The sequence below is a fragment of the Sphaeramia orbicularis genome, chromosome 1, assembly GCF_902148855.1.
Source record: "Sphaeramia orbicularis chromosome 1, fSphaOr1.1, whole genome shotgun sequence".
Lineage (NCBI taxonomy): Eukaryota > Metazoa > Chordata > Actinopteri > Kurtiformes > Apogonidae > Sphaeramia > Sphaeramia orbicularis.
Genome location: NC_043957.1, coordinates 56,944,742 through 56,964,667, shown reverse-complemented (window position 1 = coordinate 56,964,667; position 19,926 = coordinate 56,944,742). Strand labels below are relative to the sequence as shown.

General features: G+C 39.5%; 1 protein-coding gene and 2 gene segments (V, D, J or C); all 3 read left to right on the top strand.

The window, feature by feature from the left end:
- The first annotated feature begins 277 nt into the window (after positions 1–277).
- On the top strand, positions 278–892 carry LOC115426978 (Ig kappa chain V region S211-like). The segment is given in 2 exon segments: positions 278–350; positions 443–892. Coding segments are annotated over 2 exon segments (390 nt in total).
- Positions 893–5,424: 4,532 nt separating this feature from the next.
- LOC115416962 (Ig kappa chain V-III region ABPC 22/PC 9245-like) lies at positions 5,425–6,527 on the top strand. The segment is given in 2 exon segments: positions 5,425–5,694; positions 5,787–6,527. Coding segments are annotated over 2 exon segments (429 nt in total).
- Positions 6,528–7,860: 1,333 nt separating this feature from the next.
- Positions 7,861–19,926, top strand: part of LOC115420029 (immunoglobulin lambda-1 light chain-like) — a 30,591-nt gene continuing 18,525 nt past the window's right edge. Inside the window, exons 1-2 of one of the 2 annotated variants that reach the window (XM_030135307.1) lie at positions 7,861–8,170; positions 8,263–8,589. In XM_030135307.1, coding sequence (XP_029991167.1) covers positions 8,128–8,170; positions 8,263–8,589 — 370 coding nt within the window. In that variant the 5' untranslated portion in view covers positions 7,861–8,127. Of the gene's footprint in view, positions 8,171–8,262; positions 8,590–9,583; positions 10,001–10,093; positions 10,417–19,926 lie in introns of those variants that run through there. The other variant, XM_030135215.1, reaches the window with a different exon arrangement.

Genomic DNA, 19,926 nt, shown 5'->3' with positions numbered 1-19,926 from the left:
ATTTTTGCATTTTGCACTTTCATCCGTCATTGGATGGTTTGGTGGGCCAGATTTGGCCCCCGGGACGCATGTTTGACACCTGTGACCTACATGATCATCAAATTAAATAGAGGAAAACCCCCGGTACCACACACCCTTTTCTACACACATGAACAAACAGCAGAGGGAGAACCTGAGGGCTGTTTGGTGTCCACGCAGGGGCTGATGGGAGGTGGGAGGGGCCATTAGAAAGCAGGAGGCCCCGTTGCTTCGTTCTCCTCTTCATCAGGCGCTGCTTCTCCAGGTTCACCAGAGGAAACGCCACAGAATGCTTCTCCTGCTGCCGGCCGCTCTGTGCTGTCTGTGTTCAGGTGAGTGTTTCCGGCCAATCAGGAGCTGGCACAGTCTCCCTGCAAAAAATGCCACCGCAATTACCTTTATCCACGGCTCTGTTTGTTTACAGCGCTGGTCACCACGGCAACACAGCTGACCCAGGACAAGTTGTTCCTGAGCAAAGGAGTGGAGAAATCGGTTTCAATGAGCTGTGGTGGGACAGAGCAGTGTGATGAAAAAAAGCTTTACTGGTTCCAGAAGAAACACGGACAACCATTCGAAATGATCCTCCAGTACAACTTAGAAAGTGAAAAATCCAAAAATCGCAACGACCATCCTGACAAAGACGACTTCAGCATCTTGAAGACAGACAGTGGTATTAATCTGATCATAGCGACGACAAAAGCTGCCCATTCAGCCACCTACTACTGTGCCTGTTATAAAGAAGTTCCCCACAGTGAGAAAGAATGGCGCTAACCTGAACAAAAACCTCCAGATATTCAACAGGATGAAAAACCACAATCACATATTTCTACTTCATATCAGATGTACAAGCAGTGATCTGAGAGCAGTTTGAAGAACTCATGTCAACATGGAGTTCACAGCCTCGAAAATAATCCCAAGACTAAACACACAAAGCCCTGACAGGGAAATGACTGTGAGCGACGGGAAGAAAAGGAACGTCCGAATGTGGACCACAGAGCAAACACATATTACTGGTTCACAATGATCAGGTCATCAAGTTCTCTTTAACAAAACATACAAGAACCCACAAATAGGAAAAGAGCTGTAGAAATTAAAGATATAAGGCTGGGGTCTCAAACTCATTTTCTTTCAGGGGCAAAATTCAACCTGATTTGATCTCTAGTGGGCCGGACCAGTAACATACTAGCACAATAACCTATAAATAATGACAACTCCAAATGTTTGTCTTTGGTATTAAATTATGAAAATACTTACTTTTCTAAACTATCCAAACAAAAAAGATGTGAATAACCTGAAAAAAATGAAATTTCTTCAGAAAAAAAGAGTGCAATTTTAACAATATTCTGCCTCAACGTATCATTTCTACATGTGCATTATGGATCAGATCTACAAAGACACTAAACACTTAGGAACAGGTAGATAATTGTTAAAACTGTGCCTCATTTTCTTTAGACATTTCAGGTTGTTCATATTTGTTCAGGTTATTCACATTTTATTGACACAGAATTGTTTGTAATTGTAAATATTTTTATAATTTAATGTTATTTTTTGCACTAAAACACAGACAAATGTTTGAAGTTGTCATTATTTATAGGCATAGTGGAATTTTTTTTTTTCACATCAGACTGAGAAGAAAATATGGAGTCCTTCTTTTTGTGGGTTATTCTGATGTTATTATTTTCCTGTACCTCAGGGGTCTCCAACATGTGGCCCGGGGGCCAAATTCGGCCCACCAAAGGTTCCAATCTGTCCCGTGGGATGAATTTCCAAAATGCAAAAATTCCACAGTCAAGGCTGTGGAACTCATTTTAGTTCCGGTTCCACATACAGACCAAAATGATCTACAGTCAAATAATAACAGCAGAATAACCGACAAAAAAGAATGACTCCAGATTTTCTTCTCGGTTTGATGTGAAAATAATATCACATGCCTATGCCTCTAAATAATGACAACGTCAAATATTTGTCTTTGTTTTAGTGGAAAAAAACCCATTAAATTATGAAACGATTTACAATTACAAACTATCTTGTAACAATAAAATGTGAAAAACCTGAACAAATATGAACAACCTGAAATCTCTAAAGAAAATAAAGCACAATTTTAACAATTTTCTACCTGATACTCAGTGTTTAGTGTCTTTGTGGCAGATACTTCAGGGCAAAAAAAAGGGCTGACCAGCCACTGCAGGAGCCACAGAAACTGAAGTAAAGGTCGTCATCAAGACTGATGGACCAACAACAGTGTCTTTGTAGATCTGATCCATAATGCACATGTAGAAACGATAAGTTGAGGGAGAATAGTGTTAAAATTGCACTTATTTTTCTAAAGACATTTCAGTTTTTCAGGTTATTCACATCGTTTTTGTTTGGATAGTTTGTAAAAGTAAGTATTTTCATAATTTAATGGGTTTTTTGCACTAAAACACAGACAAAAATTTGGAGTTGTCATAATTTATACGTTATTATGTTATTATTTTACTGGTCCGGCCCACTGGAGATCAAATTGGGCTGAATGTGGCCCCTGAAGGAAAATGAGTTTGAGACCCCTGCTGTAGATCATATTGGTCTGTATGTGGAACCTGAACTAAAATGAGTTCCACAGCCTTGAGTGTGGAATTTTTGCATTTTGCAAATTCATCCAATGGGCCGGATTGGAACCTTTAGTGGGCCGCATTTGGCCCCCGGGACGCATGTTTGAGACCCCTGATCTAAGGCATCAGTCCCTCACATGAAATCTGTCACAGCAAAAACCTGAGAACCTGCAGAACCCTTAAGGTGAAGACACACCAACCCGACTGACAATCGTCGCCATGGAGACCACACTGGACCTTACAGACCCTGGAGACCACATTGGACCTTACAGACCCTGGAGACCACACTGGACCTCAGACTGGGGACTCACTATCCTCACTGGAACTATCGCTGCCACTGTCTTCTAATGTGTGCAGAAATGACCAAAAACGGTCACTTACCCGATTAAGGGTTATCGAACACCTACATGATCATCAAATTAAATGGAGGAAAACCCCCGGTCCCAGACACCCTTTTCTACACACATGAACAAACAGCAGAGGGAGAACCTGAGGGCTGTTTGGTGTCCACGCAGGGGCTGATGGGAGGTGGGAGGGGCCATTAGAAAGCAGGAGGCCCCATTGCTTCGTCCTCCTCTTCATCAGACGCTGCTTCTCCAGGTTCACCAGAGGAAACGCCACAGAATGCATCTCCTGCTGCCGGCCGCTCTGTGCTGTCTGTGTTCAGGTGAGTGTTTCCGGCCAATCAGGAGCCGGCACAGTCTCCCTACAAAAAATGCCACCGCGCTTAACCTTTATCCACGGCTCTATCTGTTTACAGCACTGGTCACCACGGCAACACAGCTGACCCAGGACAAGTTGTTCCTGAGCAGAGGAGTGGAGAAATCAGTTTCAATGAGCTGTGGTGGGACAGAGCAGTGTGATGATAAACAATTTTACTGGTTCCAGAAGAAAGACGGACAACCATTCCAAATCATCATCCAGTACAACTTAGAAAGTGAAAAATCCACAAGTCGCAACGACCATCCTGACAAAGACGACTTCAGCGTCTTGAAGACAGACAGTGGTATTAATCTGATCATAAAGATGACAAAAGCTGCCCATTCAGCCACCTATTACTGCACCTGTTATAAAGAAGTTCCCCACAGTGAGAAAGAACGCCGCTAACCTGAACAAAAACCTCCAGATATTCAACAGGAAGAAAAACCACAATCACATATTTCAACTTCATATCAGATGTACATGCAGTGATCTGAGAGCAGTTTGAAGAACTCATGTCAACATGGAGTTCACAGCCTCGAAAATTATCCCAAGACTAAACACACAAAGCCCTGACAGGGAAATGACTGTGAGCGACGGGAAGAAAAGGAACGTCCGAATGTGGACCACAGAGCAAACACATATTACTGGTTCACAATGATCAGGTCATCAAGTTCTCTTTAACAAAACATACAAGAACCCACAAATAGGAAATGAGCTGTAGAAGTTAAAGATATAAGGCAGGGATCTAAAACACATTTTCTTTCAGGGGCAAAATTCAACCTGATTTGATCTCTACTGGGCCGGACCAGTAACATACTAGCATAATAACCTATAAATAATGACAACTCCAAATGTTTGTCTTTGGTATTAAATTGTGAAAATATTTACTTAATAAACTATCCAAATAAAAAAGATGTGAATAACCTGAAAAAACTGAAATTTCTTCAGAAAAATCAGTGCAATTTTAACAATATTCTGCCTCAAATTATCATTTCTACATGTGCATTATGGATCAGATCTACAAAGACACTAAACACTGAGGAACAGGCAGAAAATTCTTAAAACTGTGCTTAATTTTCTTTAGAGATTTCAGAAATGATAAGTTGAGGCAGAATATTCTTAAAATTGCACTTATTTTTCTTAAGAAATTTCAGTTTTTCAGGTTATTCACATCTTTTTTGTTTGGATAGTTTGTAAAAGTAAGTATTTTCATAATTTAATGGGGGGTTTTTTGCACAAAAACAAAGACAAAAATTTGGAGTTGTCATTATTTATACGTTATTATGTTATTATTTTACTGGTCCGGCCCACTGGAGATCAAATTGGGCTGAATGTGGAACCTGAAAGAAAATGAGTTTGAGACCCCTGCTGTAGATCATATTGGTCTGTATGTGGAACCTGAACTAAAATGAGTTCCACAGCCTTGAGTGTGGAATTTTTGCATTTTGCAAATTCATCCAATGGGCCGGATTGTAATCTTTGGTGGGCCACATTTGGCCCCCGGGACGCATGTTTGAGACCCCTGATCTAAGGCATCAATCCCTCACATGAAATCTGTCAAAGCAAAAACATGAGAACCTGCAGAACCCTTAAGGTGAAGACACACCAACCCGACTGACGATCATCGCCGTGGAGACCACATTGGACCTTACAGACCCTGGAGACCACACTGGACTTTACAGACCCTGGAGACCACATTGGACCTTACAGACCCTGGAGACCACACTGGACTTTACAGACCCTGGAGACCACACTGGACCTTACAGACCCTGGAGACCACACTGGACTTTACAGACCCTGGAGACCACATTGGACCTTATAGACCCTGGAGACCACACTGGACTTTACAGACCCTGGAGACCACACTGGACTTTACAGACCCTGGAGACCACACTGGACCTTACAGACCCTGGAGACCACACTGGACTTTACAGACCCTGGAGACCACATTGGACCTTACAGACCCTGGAGACCACACTGGACTTTACAGACCCTGGAGACCACACTGGACCTCAGATTGGGGACTCACTATCCTCACTGGAACTATCGCTGTCACTGTCTTGTAATGTGTGCAGAAATGACCAAAAACGGTCACTTACCCAATTAAGGGTTAACGAACACCTACATGATCATCAAATTAAATAGAGGAAAACCCCCGGTACCACACACCCTTTTCTACACATGAACAAACAGCAGAGCGAGAACCTGAGGGCTGTTTGGTGTCCACGCAGGGGCTGATGGGAGGTGGGAGGGGCCATTAGAAAGCAGGAGGCCCCATTGCTTCGTCCTCCTCTTCATCAGATGCTGCTTCTCCAGGTTCACCAGAGGAAACGCCACAGAATGCTTCTCCTGCTGCCGGCCGCTCTGTGCTGTCTGTGTTCAGGTGAGTGTTTCCGGCCAATCAGGAGCCGGCACAGTCTCCCTGCAAAAAATGCCACCGCAATTACCTTTATCCACGGCTCTGTTTGTTTACAGCCCTGGTCACCATGGCAACACAGCTGACCCAGGACAAGTTGTTCCTGAGCAGAGAAGTGGATAAATCGGGTTCAATGAGCTGTGGTGGGACAGAGCAGTGTGATGATAAACAACTTTACTGGTTCCAGAAGAAAGACGGACAACCATTCCAAATCATCATCCAGTACAACTTAGAAAGTGAAAAATCCACAAGTCGCAACAACCATCCTGACAAAGACGACTTCAGCATCTTGAAGACAGACAGTGGTATTAATCTGATCATAGCGATAACAAAAGCTGCCCATTCAGCCACCTACTACTGCGCCTGTTATAAAGAAGTTCCCCACAGTGAGAAAGAACGCCGCTAACCTGAACAAAAACCTCCAGATATTCAACAGGAAGAAAAACCACAACCGCATATTTCTACTTCATATCAGATGTACATGCAGTGATCTGAGAGCAGTTTGAAGAACTCATGTCAACATGGAGTTCACAGCCTCGAAAATAATCCCAAGACTAAACACACAAAGCCCTGACAGGGAAATGACTGTGAGCGACGGGAAGAAAAGGAACGTCCAAATGTGGACCACAGAGCAAACACATATTGCTGGTTCACAATGATCAGGTCATCAAGTTCTCTTTAACAAAACATACAAGAACCCACAAATAGGAAATGAGCTGTAGAAATTAAAGATATGAGGCAGGGATCTAAAACACATTTTCTTTCAGGTTCCACATTCAACCCAATTTGATCTCCAGTGGGCCGGACCAGTAAAATAATAACATAATAACCTGTACATAATGACAACTCCAAATGTTTATCTTTGTTATTAAATCATGAAAATATTTACTTTTATAAACTATCCAAACAAAAAAGATGTGAATAACCTGAGAAAAACTGAAATTTCTTCAGAAAAATCAGTGCAGTTTTAACAATATTCTGCCTCAACTTATCATTTCTACATGTGCATTATGGATCAGATCTACAAAGACACTAAACACTGAGGAACAGGCAGAAAATTCTTAAAACTGTGCTTAATTTTCTTTAGACATTTCAGGTTGTTCATATTTGTTCAGGTTATTCACATTTTGTTGTTTCAGGATAGTTTGTAATTGTAAATATTTTCATAATTTAATGTTATTTTTTGCAGTAATATAAAGAGAAATATTTGAAGTTGTCATTATTTACAGGCATAGTGTAATTTTTTTTCTTTTTTTCACATCAGACTGAGAAGAAAATATGGAGTCATTCGTTTTTGTAGGTTATTCTGCTGTTATTATTTTCCTGTAGCTCAGGGGTCTCAAACATGTGGCCCAGGGGCCAAATGCATACCGCCAAAGGTTCCAATCTGGCCCGTGGGATGAATTTGCAAAATGCAAAAATTGCACAGTCAAGGCTGTGGAACTCATTTTAGTTGTGGTTCCACATACAGACCAATATGATCTACAGTCAAATAATAACAGCAGAATAACCGACAAAAAAAGAATGACTCCAGATTTTCTTCTCGGTTTGATGTGAAAATAATAATATTACACTATGCGTATAAATAATTTCAACTTCAAATATTTGTCTTTGTTTTAGCGCAAAAAACAACATTAAATTATGAAAATACATATATTTACAAACTATCCTGTAACAATAAAATGTGAATAAACTGAACAAATATGAACAACCTGAAATGTCTAAAGAAAATTTAAGCACAATTTTAACAATTTTCTGCCTGTTCCTAAGTGTTTTGTGTCTTTGTAGATCTGATCCATAATGCACATGTAGAAATGATAATTTGAACCAGAATATTGTTAAGATTGCACTTATTTTTCTGAAGAAATTTCAGTTTTTTCAGGTTATTCACATCTTTTTTGTTTGGATAGTTTATAAAAGTAAATATTTTCAGAATTTAATGGGGGGGGTTTTTGCACTAAAACAAAGACAAAAATTTGGAGTTGTCATTATTTATAGGTTATTATGCTAGTATTTTACTGGTCCGGCCCATTGGAGATCAAATCGGGCTGAATGTGGAACCTGAAAGAAACTGAGTTTGAGAGCCCTGCTGTAGATCATATTGGTTTTTTGCACTTTCATCCCTCAGGCCAGATTGGATGGTTTGGTGGGCCAGATTTGGCCCCCGGGCCACATGTTTGACACCTGTGACCTACATGATCATCAAATTAAATAGAGGAAAACCCCCGGTACCAGACATCCTTTTCTACACACATGAACAAACAGCAGAGTGAGAACCTGAGGGCTGTTTGGTGCCCACGCACGGGCTGATGGGAGGTAGGAGGGGCCATTAGAAAGCAAGACTGTCCTCCTCTTCATCAGGCGCTGCTTATCCAGGTTCACCAGAGGAAACGCCACAGAATGCTTCTCCTGCTACCGGCTGCTCTGTGCTGTCTGTGTTCAGGTGAGTGTTTCCGGCCAATCAGGAGCCGGCACAGTCTCCCTGCAAAAAATGCCACCGCGCTTACCTTTATCCATGGCTCTGTTTGTTTACAGCCCTGGTCACCACGGCAACACAGCTGACCCAGGACAAGTTGTTCCTGAGCAGAGGAGTGGAGAAATCGGTTTCAATGAGCTGTGGTGGGACAGAGCAGTGTGATGTCAAACAGGTTTACTGGTTCCAGAAGAAAGACGGACAACCATTCGAAATCATCATCCAGTACAACTTAGAAAATGAAATATCCCAAAGTAGCTACAACCATCCTGACAAAGATGACTTCAGCATCTTGAAGACAGACAGTGGTATTAATCTGATCATAGCGATGACAAAAGCTGCCCATTCAGCCACCTACTACTGCGCCTGTTATAAAGAAGTTCCCCACAGTGAGAAAGAACGCCGCTAACCCGAACAAAAACCTCCAGATATTCAACAGGAAGAAAAACCACAATCACATATTTCAACTTCATATCAGATGTACATGCAGCGATCTGAGAGCAGTTTGAAGAACTCATGTCAACATGGAGTTCACAGCCTCGAAAATAATCCCAAGACTAAACACACAAAGCCCTGACAGGGAAATGACTGTGAGCGACGGGAAGAAAAGGAACGTCCAAATGTGGACCACAGAGCAAACACATATTACTGCTTCACAATTATTGGGTCATCAAGTTCTCTTTAACAAAACATACAAGAACCCACAAATAGGAAATGAGCTGTAGAAATTAAAGATGTAAGGCAGGGATCTAAAACACATTTTCTTTCAGGTTCCACATTCAACCCAATTTGATCTCCAGTGGGCCGGACCAGTAAAATAATAACATAATAACCTATAAATAATGACAACTCCAAATGTTTGTCTTTGTTATTAAATTATGAAAATATTTACTTTTATAAACTATCCAAACAAAAAAGATGTGAATACCCTGAAAAAAACTGAAATTTCTTCAGAAAAATCAGTGCAATTTTAACAATACTCTGCCTCAACTTATCATTTCTACATGTGCATTATGGATCAGATCTACAAAGACACTAAACACTGAGGAACAGGCAGAAAATTCTTAAAACTGTGCTTAATTTTCTTTAGAGATTTCAGAAATGATAAGTTGAGGCAGAATATTCTTAAAATTGCACTTATTTTTCTGAAGAAATTTCAGTTTTTCAGGTTATTCACATCTTTTTTTGTTTGGATAGTTTATAAAAGTAAATATTTTCATAATTTAATGGGGTTTTGTTTTTGCACTAAAACAAAGACAAAAATTTGGAGTTGTCATGATTTATAGGTTATTATATTATTATTTTACTGGTCCGGCCCACTGGAGATCAAATCAGGCTGAATGTGGAACCTGAACGAAACTGAGTTTGAGACCCCTGCTGTAGATCATTCTGTTCTGTATGTGGAACCTGAACTAAAATGAGTTCCATAGCCTTGACTGTGGAATTTTGGCATTTTGCGCTTTCATCCCTCGGGCCAGATTGGATGGTTTGGTGGGCCAGATTTGGCCCCCGGGCCGCATGTTTGACACCTGTGACCTACATGATCATCAAATTAAATAGAGGAAAACCCCCAGTACCAGACACCCTTTTCTACACACATGAACAAACAGCAGAGTGAGAACCTGAGGGCTGTTTGGTGTCCACGCAGGGGCTGATGGGAGGTGGGAGGGGCCATTAGAAAGCAGGAGGCCCCATTGCTTCGTCGTCCTCTTCATCAGACGCTGCTTCTCCAGGTTCACCAGAGGAAACGCCACAGAATGCTTCTCCTGCTGCCGGCCGCTCTGTGCTGTCTGTGTTCAGGTGAGTGTTTCCGGCCAATCAGGAGCCGGCACAGTCTCGCTGCAAAAAATACCAACGCACTTAACCTTAATCCACGGCTCTGTTTGTTTACAGCGCTGGTAACCACAGCAACACAGCTGACCCAGGACAAGTTGTTCTTGAGCAAAGGAGTGGAGAAATCGGTTTCAATGAGCTGTGGTGGGACAGAGCAGTGTGATGAAAAAAAGCTTTACTGGTTCCAGAAGAAAGATGGACAACCATTCCAAATCATCCTACGGTACAACTTAGAAAATGAACAACCCAATAATCGCTTCAACCATCCTGACAAAGACGACTTCAGCGTCTGGAAGACAGACAGTGGTTGTGAACTGAGGATAGCGACGACAAAAGCTGCCCATTCCGCCACCTACTACTGCGCCTGTTACAAAGAAGTTCCCCACAGTGAGAAAGAACGCCGCTAACCCGAACAAAAACCTCCAGATATTCAACAGGAAGAAAAACCACAATCACATATTTCAGCTTCATATCAGATGTACAAGCAGTGATCTGAGAGCAGTTTGAAGAACTCATGTCAACATGGAGTTCACAGCCTCGAAAATTATCCCAAGACTAAACACACAAAGCCCTGACAGGGAAATGACTGTGAGCGACGGGAAGAAAAGGAACGTCCAAATGTGGACCACAGAGCAAACGCATATTACTGGTTCACAATGGTCGGGTCATCAAATTCTCTTTAACAAAGCATACAAGAACCCACATATAGCAAATGAGCTGTAGAAATAAAAGATATGAGGTAGGGGTCTCAAACTCATTTTCTTTCAGGGGCAAAATTCAACCCCATTTGATCTCCAGTGGGCCGGACCAGTGAAATACTAGCCTAATAAGGTTTAAATAATGATAACTCCAAATTTTAGTCTTGACACCAAATCAACTACCATTTTCAGCGTACATTCTACGCTTGTGTGAAATGTAAAACCGGAAAATGACTGAACATCTCTGTAAACCCAGAGCTCGCTTTCGTCAGTCTTTGTTGTCAGAGTGTTCAGTAGTCCAGAAGGGGTGGTGTTAGGGGAACCAGGTGGTTAAGTGCCACATGTGGGAAAAGGAGTGCGTTTGTGTGGGACAAAGTGGGACAAATAACTGTAATGCTGGAACAAAGTCTAGATTTTTAAATAATGTGCATCTTAATGTCGAGCTTATAAATATGAATAAAAACAGTTTGATTTGGTTGCACACAGTCTGCATATTTTTGCACTAGGTATTTAGTTTTTTTCTTTTTTGCACAGGTTTCAACAGCTTTTTTTGTTTGTAAAACAAAACAAAAAAATCAACTTGAAAAAACTCAAAAAAGAAACCTCAAGTTTCAAATATTGTAATTAAATACTTTTAGAAAACCAGGTTTGTTTGTTTTTTATTTGAGTACATGTTCTCAACCCTCAAAGGTAAACTAATCTATGTGCAATAAAACAAAAAGGCATAACTGACAACATTATAACAGCTGTTTCCACTTTCAGACAAACTAAAATTACTTCGACTAAAAACCTTTGTACATCGAAACACAGAACAGTTAAACATTTAGCATTCTAACACAGTAATAAAAATAGAATAAGATGAAGTAAATATCCTGTGGAATTTTGTCCACATACTCAACAAAAGCAAATTTTGTCACCTCAAGTCTCTCAGTTCAAACTACAAACTTTAAAATAGGTAAAAGGGAATATGGGTCAAATCTGACCAAACCTCACATACATACAGTGTGTCGCATCAAGTCATACTCGCCTCTGTGCACGATGAAGAAATAAGTTGGACATAGTTCGCAGAATACCCTCTGTGAATCATCCCCCACTGCTTTCACACATGTTGTAAATGGCCTCGCTAGTTGCTGAACCAGCGATTCAAACAGCTAAACATGAATCCAGAAACTTCACAGACTCCGAGGATGATCATTGGAGTTTACTGAGTAATTCTTATTTTGTGAAACTGTAACAATACAGAAAAATTAAAATATCCATATCAGTATTCATGTCAAACAATGATCACAGAATACAACCAGTACATCCATATATTTCGAATAAAGTGAGAGAGGTATCTTTAAAACTGTTACATAGGTGTTATCCAACTAATTCAGCTCTGATTAAGTATAATAATAATAATCTTTATTTATATAGCACTTTTCATACATTAAAAACTGTAGCACAAAGTGCTTTACATATCAGTTTAAAAATCAGTACCGCCCCCCACCCACACCCACCCACTCACCCGCACACACACACACACACACACACACATATACATGCAAACCCACAAGCTCACACATACTTAAGAAGACTGACTGAGCACGGGTAGACCAGAACAAAAATGTACAAGTAAAGGTAAAAGATCAATTTAGGAGGCGCTGTCTCAGGGAGCCATCCGCACCAGGAGGCAGCCGCCGACCCCGGCGACCAGGCACCAGCAACACAGCCCCGCATCCCAACTAGCGGGAGAGGGCCAACTGGGACCCCCACCCACCAGAAAGGAGCGGACCCCAGTGAGAGAAGGCGCCACAGCCCCCGGAGTCCACAGCCGCCCCCCGGCATGGAGGGCTCCCTCTGATGAAACACCGGAGAATAAGAAACATTAAAAAGATATAAAAGAACTGATTAAAAGAAGCTAAATTTAAGACATATATGAAAATAATAAAAATATTAAACATTAAAATGATAAAACAGAAGCACTGGTTAAAAGAATCTTAAGATATATATATTAAATATAACTATAAAACCTTTGCGTAGATAAAACAGAAGCATCAGTTAAAAGCCAAATTAAAAAGGTGGGTCTTGAGCCTGGTTTTAAAAATTTCTACATTCTCTGCGGCCCTGAGGTTCCCTGGCAGGCTGTTCCAGAGGCGAGGAGCATAATGCTGAAAAGCTGCCTCTCCATGGGTTTTTGTATTGGCTTCTGGAACTGTTAAAAGGCCAGTGCCAGAGGACCTCAGGGTCCGCGAGGGTTCATAGGGTAAAAGCAAGTCTAAAAGATAAGAAGGTGCAAGACCATTAAGACATTTAAAGACTATTAAAAGGACCTTAAAATCAATCCTGAAACACACGGGGAGCCAATGCAGTGATTTTAAAACCGGTGTAATGTGAGCCCGCCTTCTGGTCTTCGTCAGCACTCGAGCGGCTGAATTTTGGAGAAGTTGGAGTTGTGAGATTCTGTCTTTGGGAAGACCAGAAAGCAGGGCATTACAGTAGTCAATCCTACTGGAAATAAAAGCATGCATCAGCATCTCCGTGTTGGCTCGAGAGAGAACTGGACGAACTCTGGCTATGTTCTTAAGATGGTAAAAACCTGTTTTTACAATAGATTTAATGTGTGGGATGAAAGTGAGCTCAGAGTCAAAGATAACGCCCAGGTTTTTTACTTGTACCGATGGGTTGAAAGAGTATGCTTGTAATTTTGGTAAGTATTTCTCTCTCGTAGCCTCAGGACCGATAACTAAAACTTCAGTTTTGCCCTGGTTGAGCTGTAAGAAGTTTTCTGCCATCCAGGTTTTAATATTTAAAATACAGTTAAAAAGGGCATCAACTGGCCGAGTGTCTTCAGGAGACATGGCAATATACAGCTGTGTGTCATCAGCATAGCTGTGAAAGTTGATGCCATGTCTCCTGATGATATCCCCAAGTGGGAGCATATATAAATTAAAAAGTATGGGGCCTAAGATTGATCCTTGGGGCACACCACATCTAATTTCATGGATCGCTGAAGAGCATGTATCCATACTTACCAAAAATTTCCTGTCTGTGAGATAGGATTGAAACCAGTTAAAAACAGTACCAGAGAGGCCCACCAGGTGTCTCAGTCTATTTAAAAGAATTGGGTGATCTACTGTGTCAAAAGCAGCGCTCAGATCCAGTAGCACCAGGACTGAGATCTTGTGTGAGTCCAAGTTGCACCTGAGATCATTGACTATCTTTAAAAGAGCTGTCTCCGTACTGTGATTAATCCTAAACCAGACTGATATTTTCTAAAATGGTATTTTTATTTAAAAAGTCATTCAATTGATTGAAAACAACTTTCTCTATAATTTTGCTTAAAAAAGGTAAGTTGGATATGGGTCTGTAGTTATTAAAATTGTCTGGGTCCAGGTTGCTCTTCTTCAGAAGGGGCCTCACCACCGCCGTTTTAAAGGCAGCAGGAAAGGTGCCCGTCTGAAGAGAGCAATTAACAATGTTTAAAAGCTCGCTTTCAAAGGATCCATAAAATAACTTAAAAAGCGATGTGGGAATTGGGTCTAAAAGGCAGTTGGTTGGGTTTACTTGGGAGAAAACTCTACCAAGTGTCTGAGCATCAATCAGGGCAAAACTGTCCAGTGTTTCATCAGGTAAAAGTAGACCCTCAGTCTTATTAAAAATGGTTCCTTGAACAGGTAAAATACTAGATCTGATAAAATCAATTTTGCTCCTGAAGTGGTCTGCAAAACTATCACACAAGGAGTCAGTTGTGGCAGAGTGTCTGGTGATATCTGGATTAATTAAATGATCAATGGTGGAGAAAAGGAGTTTGGGATTATTTTTGTGTGAGGAAATTATATTGGCGAAGTATGTGTTTCTTGCCTGTCTGACTGCCTTGTTGTATATTTGAAGTTGTTCCAAGAATAACTGATGGTTTATTGTTATTTTGTTCTTACTCCATTTTCTTTCCGCCATCCTGCATTTTCTTTTCAACGTTCGTGTTTCCTCATTTCTCCATGGAGGTGCAGGCTTTATTTTCACCTTTTTTGTAATCAGTGGAGCTACAGAATTGAGGCTTGACTTAAGTTTGTTATTAAAATTTTCAACAATAAAATCACAGGATGCAGATAAAGGAACTGGAGGGTATTTTTGTAAAACTTCAATAAAATTTGCAGCCACTTCAGGAGTCAGACAGCGCCTCCTCACAGTCCTCACCGAGGTCTCCCTTTTGTTAAAACCGGTGATGCTAAAAAACACACAGTAGTGGTCAGATACAGCCAAATCAACAACAGAGGACACACTCGTGGACAGACCATGGCTAATGACAAGGTCCAGAGTGTGTCCCCTGTTGTGAGTCGGCTGCATGACGTGTTGGGTAAAGTCCATGGAATTCAGTAAGTTCATAAAATCTTTGGATAACTTATCGGACTCATTATCAATGTGCAAATTAAAATCACCGGAAATTAAAATCATATTGTAAGAGGTGTGGATTATTGATAAAAACTCTGAAAACTCATCAATAAAAGCTGCACACTGTTTTGGTGGTCTGTAAACAGTGACGCAGATAATTGCAGGGTTATTAAAAACAAAGGCATGGTGCTCAAAGGTGGGGTACTGATCAAACGAAATTTGCTTGGTAAAAAGGGCATCAGATGTGATTGAGGCAGTACCACCACCTTTCTTGCCCTTTCTAATAGAAAATACAAAGTTAAAATTTGGTGGGGAGGTGGGGAGGTGGGAAGTATAAGATCAATGTCGACCTTTTTTGCTCATTTTGTCATAATTCGGATGAAACATTAACTTATTTGTTTTGGGAATGTGCCTTTTGTGAAATTTTTTGGGTGTGATATCAATCTTTTTTTTAAATAGAAAGCTGGATATTTCTTTTAACTTCAAAATTGAAGATATTTTATTTAGTTTCTTTATTACTGATTTGCTTGTTCGGAAATTGTTTATTCTTAATCTCATAGCTAAATTTCATATTATACATACAAGCAAATTTGCCAACCAGAAACCCAGCTTTGTGGTCTTTAAATCTTATTTGAAATCCTATCTAGACACACGTAACTGTTGCACTAACCCTAAAGCTGTGAAGACGAAAGCCTTATGTGATGAATTTAAGTTGTTATTTATTTATTTATTTATTCTCTTCTTGTTAATTCCTTTACTTTTATTTTATTTACTTACCTATTTATGTACTTGTATTTAATTTCTTCCTGCCTCACCTCGGGCATTATGGGTTTTTTTCTCCATACCATGTTCTGGTCTGTGTGTATACGGTATTTTGTAAATAAAGATTAAAAAAAAAAAAAAGTACATCCACATATTTACAACAATGAGTATAGATCGCTAGCATCGGAGTTAGCATCGCGATTAGCATCACGGTTAGCATAACGATTAGCATGACGATTTTAGACGTTTTATTGGTCATTGAGAACGTTCTGACACTCAAATGCACAACCAAACAACAATGTATAAAGTGTGGAATCACTTCTACCATATAATACTTACAGACGATGCTTTAACAAACACCAAAATAAAAGAAACTAAGGAAAGTAGAGCTTCGACATACCGCGGTGAGACCGTTTTTAACCACTTCCTGTCTAATTCTTCTTCTACTATTCTAAACAAAGTAAACTGACAATGGACACAAGATGGTGGATTTTGATAAGCTATGAACAGCAGTATCTACAGTGAACATTAGTGATGCGAAAATATACTATTTTCTTTTGTTCAGACAAGGAATAGTTTTTAGATGTTACCTGCTTGACAGTTTCGACTGTGACTCAGTCTTCCTCAGATTCCTTGTCTGAACAAAAGAAAATAGTATATTTACATAAACAGAAGACAAAATGAACGTCGTTAGCATTAGTGATGGGACTTTTGGCTCTTCGAAGGGAGTCGTTCAATCAGGAGTCGTTCACTGAAAAGAGTCGTTCAAAAGACTGACTCTTTGATGTTTTTTGCATTATTTTGAAACACCACTGTTTTAGTGACTAAATAGGCTACATGTGATGATTGACATTACATTTTAAAGGTGTTTAATTGGCGTGGCAGTAAATATTATCTTACTGTAAAAAAGAATAGTTAGTTCAAATGTGTGGGTTAAATCTATGACATGAGAGGTGACATTAGGAAAATGATGGAATTGGACCAAAAACATCACGGTTCATTATGTGGACTAGTCTGTGGCCTAAAAATGAAGAAGAAAATAAAACATTTTCCCATGAAATAACATTTCTCTTTTCTTTTTTTTTTTAAATTTTATTTTATTTCGAACATGCAAAGAAAATAAGACAAAACAAAGCAAATTAAGACATAAAAAAAATAACATTTAAATGGACAGAATCTATCTTCAAGCACATACGAGTCTGAATTTTGCATGGTCGAAAAGGAGTAGGAAGAAGTATAAACTTATTTAATCCTACCCCTCAGTGCTTTTACACCTTTATCATTAACTTTATACAACAATCAGCCTATACTATTTCCTTAATTTTAGCATCGAACCACAACAATCCATAATGCAGTAACTGAATTATCCACAGCAGTATGTTCATGTCAGTACAGTCATGCAAACAGACTCAACAAATCAAACGTTCCCTTCAATAATTCCAGCAGATTTATCAGTACAACATCATTCATAAACAAACAAACAAGCCTCATTGTCATTATTAAATATTTTACCTCTCAAGAGTCAATTCTTTATATCTTTTTTTAAACTGAATTATGTTTGATATTTGTTTTATCTCCACACACAATTTGTTCCACAGTTTTACTCCACAAATGGTGATACAGAAACTTTTTAACGTAGTGCGTACTTTATGAATCTTTAAATTTAATTTTCCCTGTAAATCATAGACTCCCTCTCTTTCACAAAACATTTCTTGAATATTGGCCAGTAGTAACTTGTTCTTTGCTTTATATATTATTTGAATTTGACTCATTACTCACAGGTGGTCACTCACTCTCAAACTTTTCTCCGGTTTCCACCAGTCTTCTAGCTCCGCCTCCTCCAGTCTTCCAGCTCCGCCTCCTCCAGTATGCTTACCTCAGGCTTCAAACTGTTGTTTTTTTGCGAACTTCTTGCCATGAGAAATGTGCAGATTTTTTCGGCTGGAACATTGTCCTCCTTCCCAATGCCTCCCCAGTGATGCTAAATTGACAGGACACTCCCTTCTAAAAAAAAAAAAAAAAAAATGAACAGCTCTTTACAAAGACTTGGTTCCCATCTTTCATTTCAAAGAGCCGTTCAAAAGATTCGATTTGTTCGTGAACGTCACAACACTAGTGAACATAACACATGTATAAACACTTTCCCCTCCTTTTCTGTAATTGCATCTTCTTTTTTTTGTGCAGAGTTTCCATGTTTTCCGCCAATATTTGCATGTCGGTGTCTGAAGTTTTTCCCTTTGTTTTTTGTGTGTCAGTGGGCGGAGCTCAGGAGGACACAGGTGACAGGTTGATGGACTCCTGACCCCACTGTATGTTGTTTGATTGGCAGCGGACACAGCCAATGGTGACAGCGCTGTCTCCACTATAGAGGATATGCACATTCGTCACTTCCACACTATGGAATCACAGGAGTGCCAAAATTAAAAGGAAATAAATGTGGAAATAAAAAGAGAATCATAAAAGAAATTTGGAAATAAAAAGAGAATCAATAAAAGAAATGTGGAAATAAAAGAGAATCAATAAAGAAATGTGGAAATAAAGAGAATCAATAAAAGAAATGTGGAAATAAAAAGAGAATCAATAAAAGAAATTTGGAAATAAAAAGAGAATCAATAAAAGAAATGTGGAAATAAAGAGAATCAATAAAAGAAATTTGGAAATAAAAAGAGAATCAATACAAGAATCAATAATAAAAAAATATACAAATGCAGTCATATCATTGCTTTTGCTTATTCCATTTTGACATTGTCTTTTCCATTTGTGTTTTGACATTGCTTTTACCTGATGGCTCAAACTGTCAATCAAATGGCTGTGGGCGGGTCTTTCTGTCCAGGATAACTAGTCGATACCTGATCAGACGATTCCGGCTTGACAGTGGATATGCAGTAGCTCTGTTTATGTGTTAGCTCTCAGCGCGGGAGACCAGAAGTAGCGTCACGGACAAGACGTAGACACACATACACATTTATCTGTAGTAAAAAGAGGGAAAGTTCAATATGGTTGACGTGGACGAATTGAGAAGAGGCGTTCAACGAGAATTATTAGCAATTGCTCGGTATGTGGAGGAAAATTTTCCAACGGACTATATTTTAAGGTTGGTGGAAGATGTAATGGAAAGTCTTGGAGAAATATCTGCACTGACGAATGCAGACATGGTTCTAGTTGACACATGTGTGTCATGGAATGAATGAAGTCCATAGTCAACACCGACTGTCACTCATTCAGATCCGATCTGAGCAGTGAATGGACTATTACAGAAGACAGTAATAGTGGGCAGTACCTTGGCAGAGCTGGATTCACATGGAAACTTCTCCTTCACTGGTTCACTAGTCCAGGTCTATCCCTCCACCAATCAGACTGGTCCGACTGGGAGAAAATAAACTGACGCATTGATAAAGTGATTGGGAAAAGGTTTCCTCTAAATTTTGAAACTGTTCTTAGTCAAACCACCAGACTGTACAAAAGGATTTTGTAAAAATATATCTGTTGAATATTTTGTTGTTTCACTAGAAAATGGTTGAGTGACAAACTGCCCACATTATTAGACTGGATAGAACTTATGAAAGAAATGTCCCTGATGGAGAAACTCATATTTGCTTTGAGACTAGAACACGACAAATTTGAGGAATACTGGAAACCATGGATGGACTTTATGAACACTCAAAAGGAACAAATTGTGACACCCACTGTTGTTTAGCTACTATATCACTGTTGTTTGTATCATTATTATATTTTATTTTATTTTTAATTTTTTAATTTTTTTTTTATTTATGTCTTGTTGTTTAAAAAAAGGGGTGGGGGGAAATCAAGAAGTGAAAACACTGGAGATATACACAGAAAAACAATTGGACAGAAAGATGTTTTGTTCTTTTCTGAAAAGAAAAAAAAAACAATATTGTAAAATGTGAATGTAAAACATTTAAATTCTCCAAAACGAAATCCAATGAAAACTTGAATTATAAAACACACTGGCCCATCCCAACAGACTACCAACATAGAGACACAAGGTAAGAAGTGATCAAAAGAATAAAAGATATAAGAAATATATCATATGTACAGTAC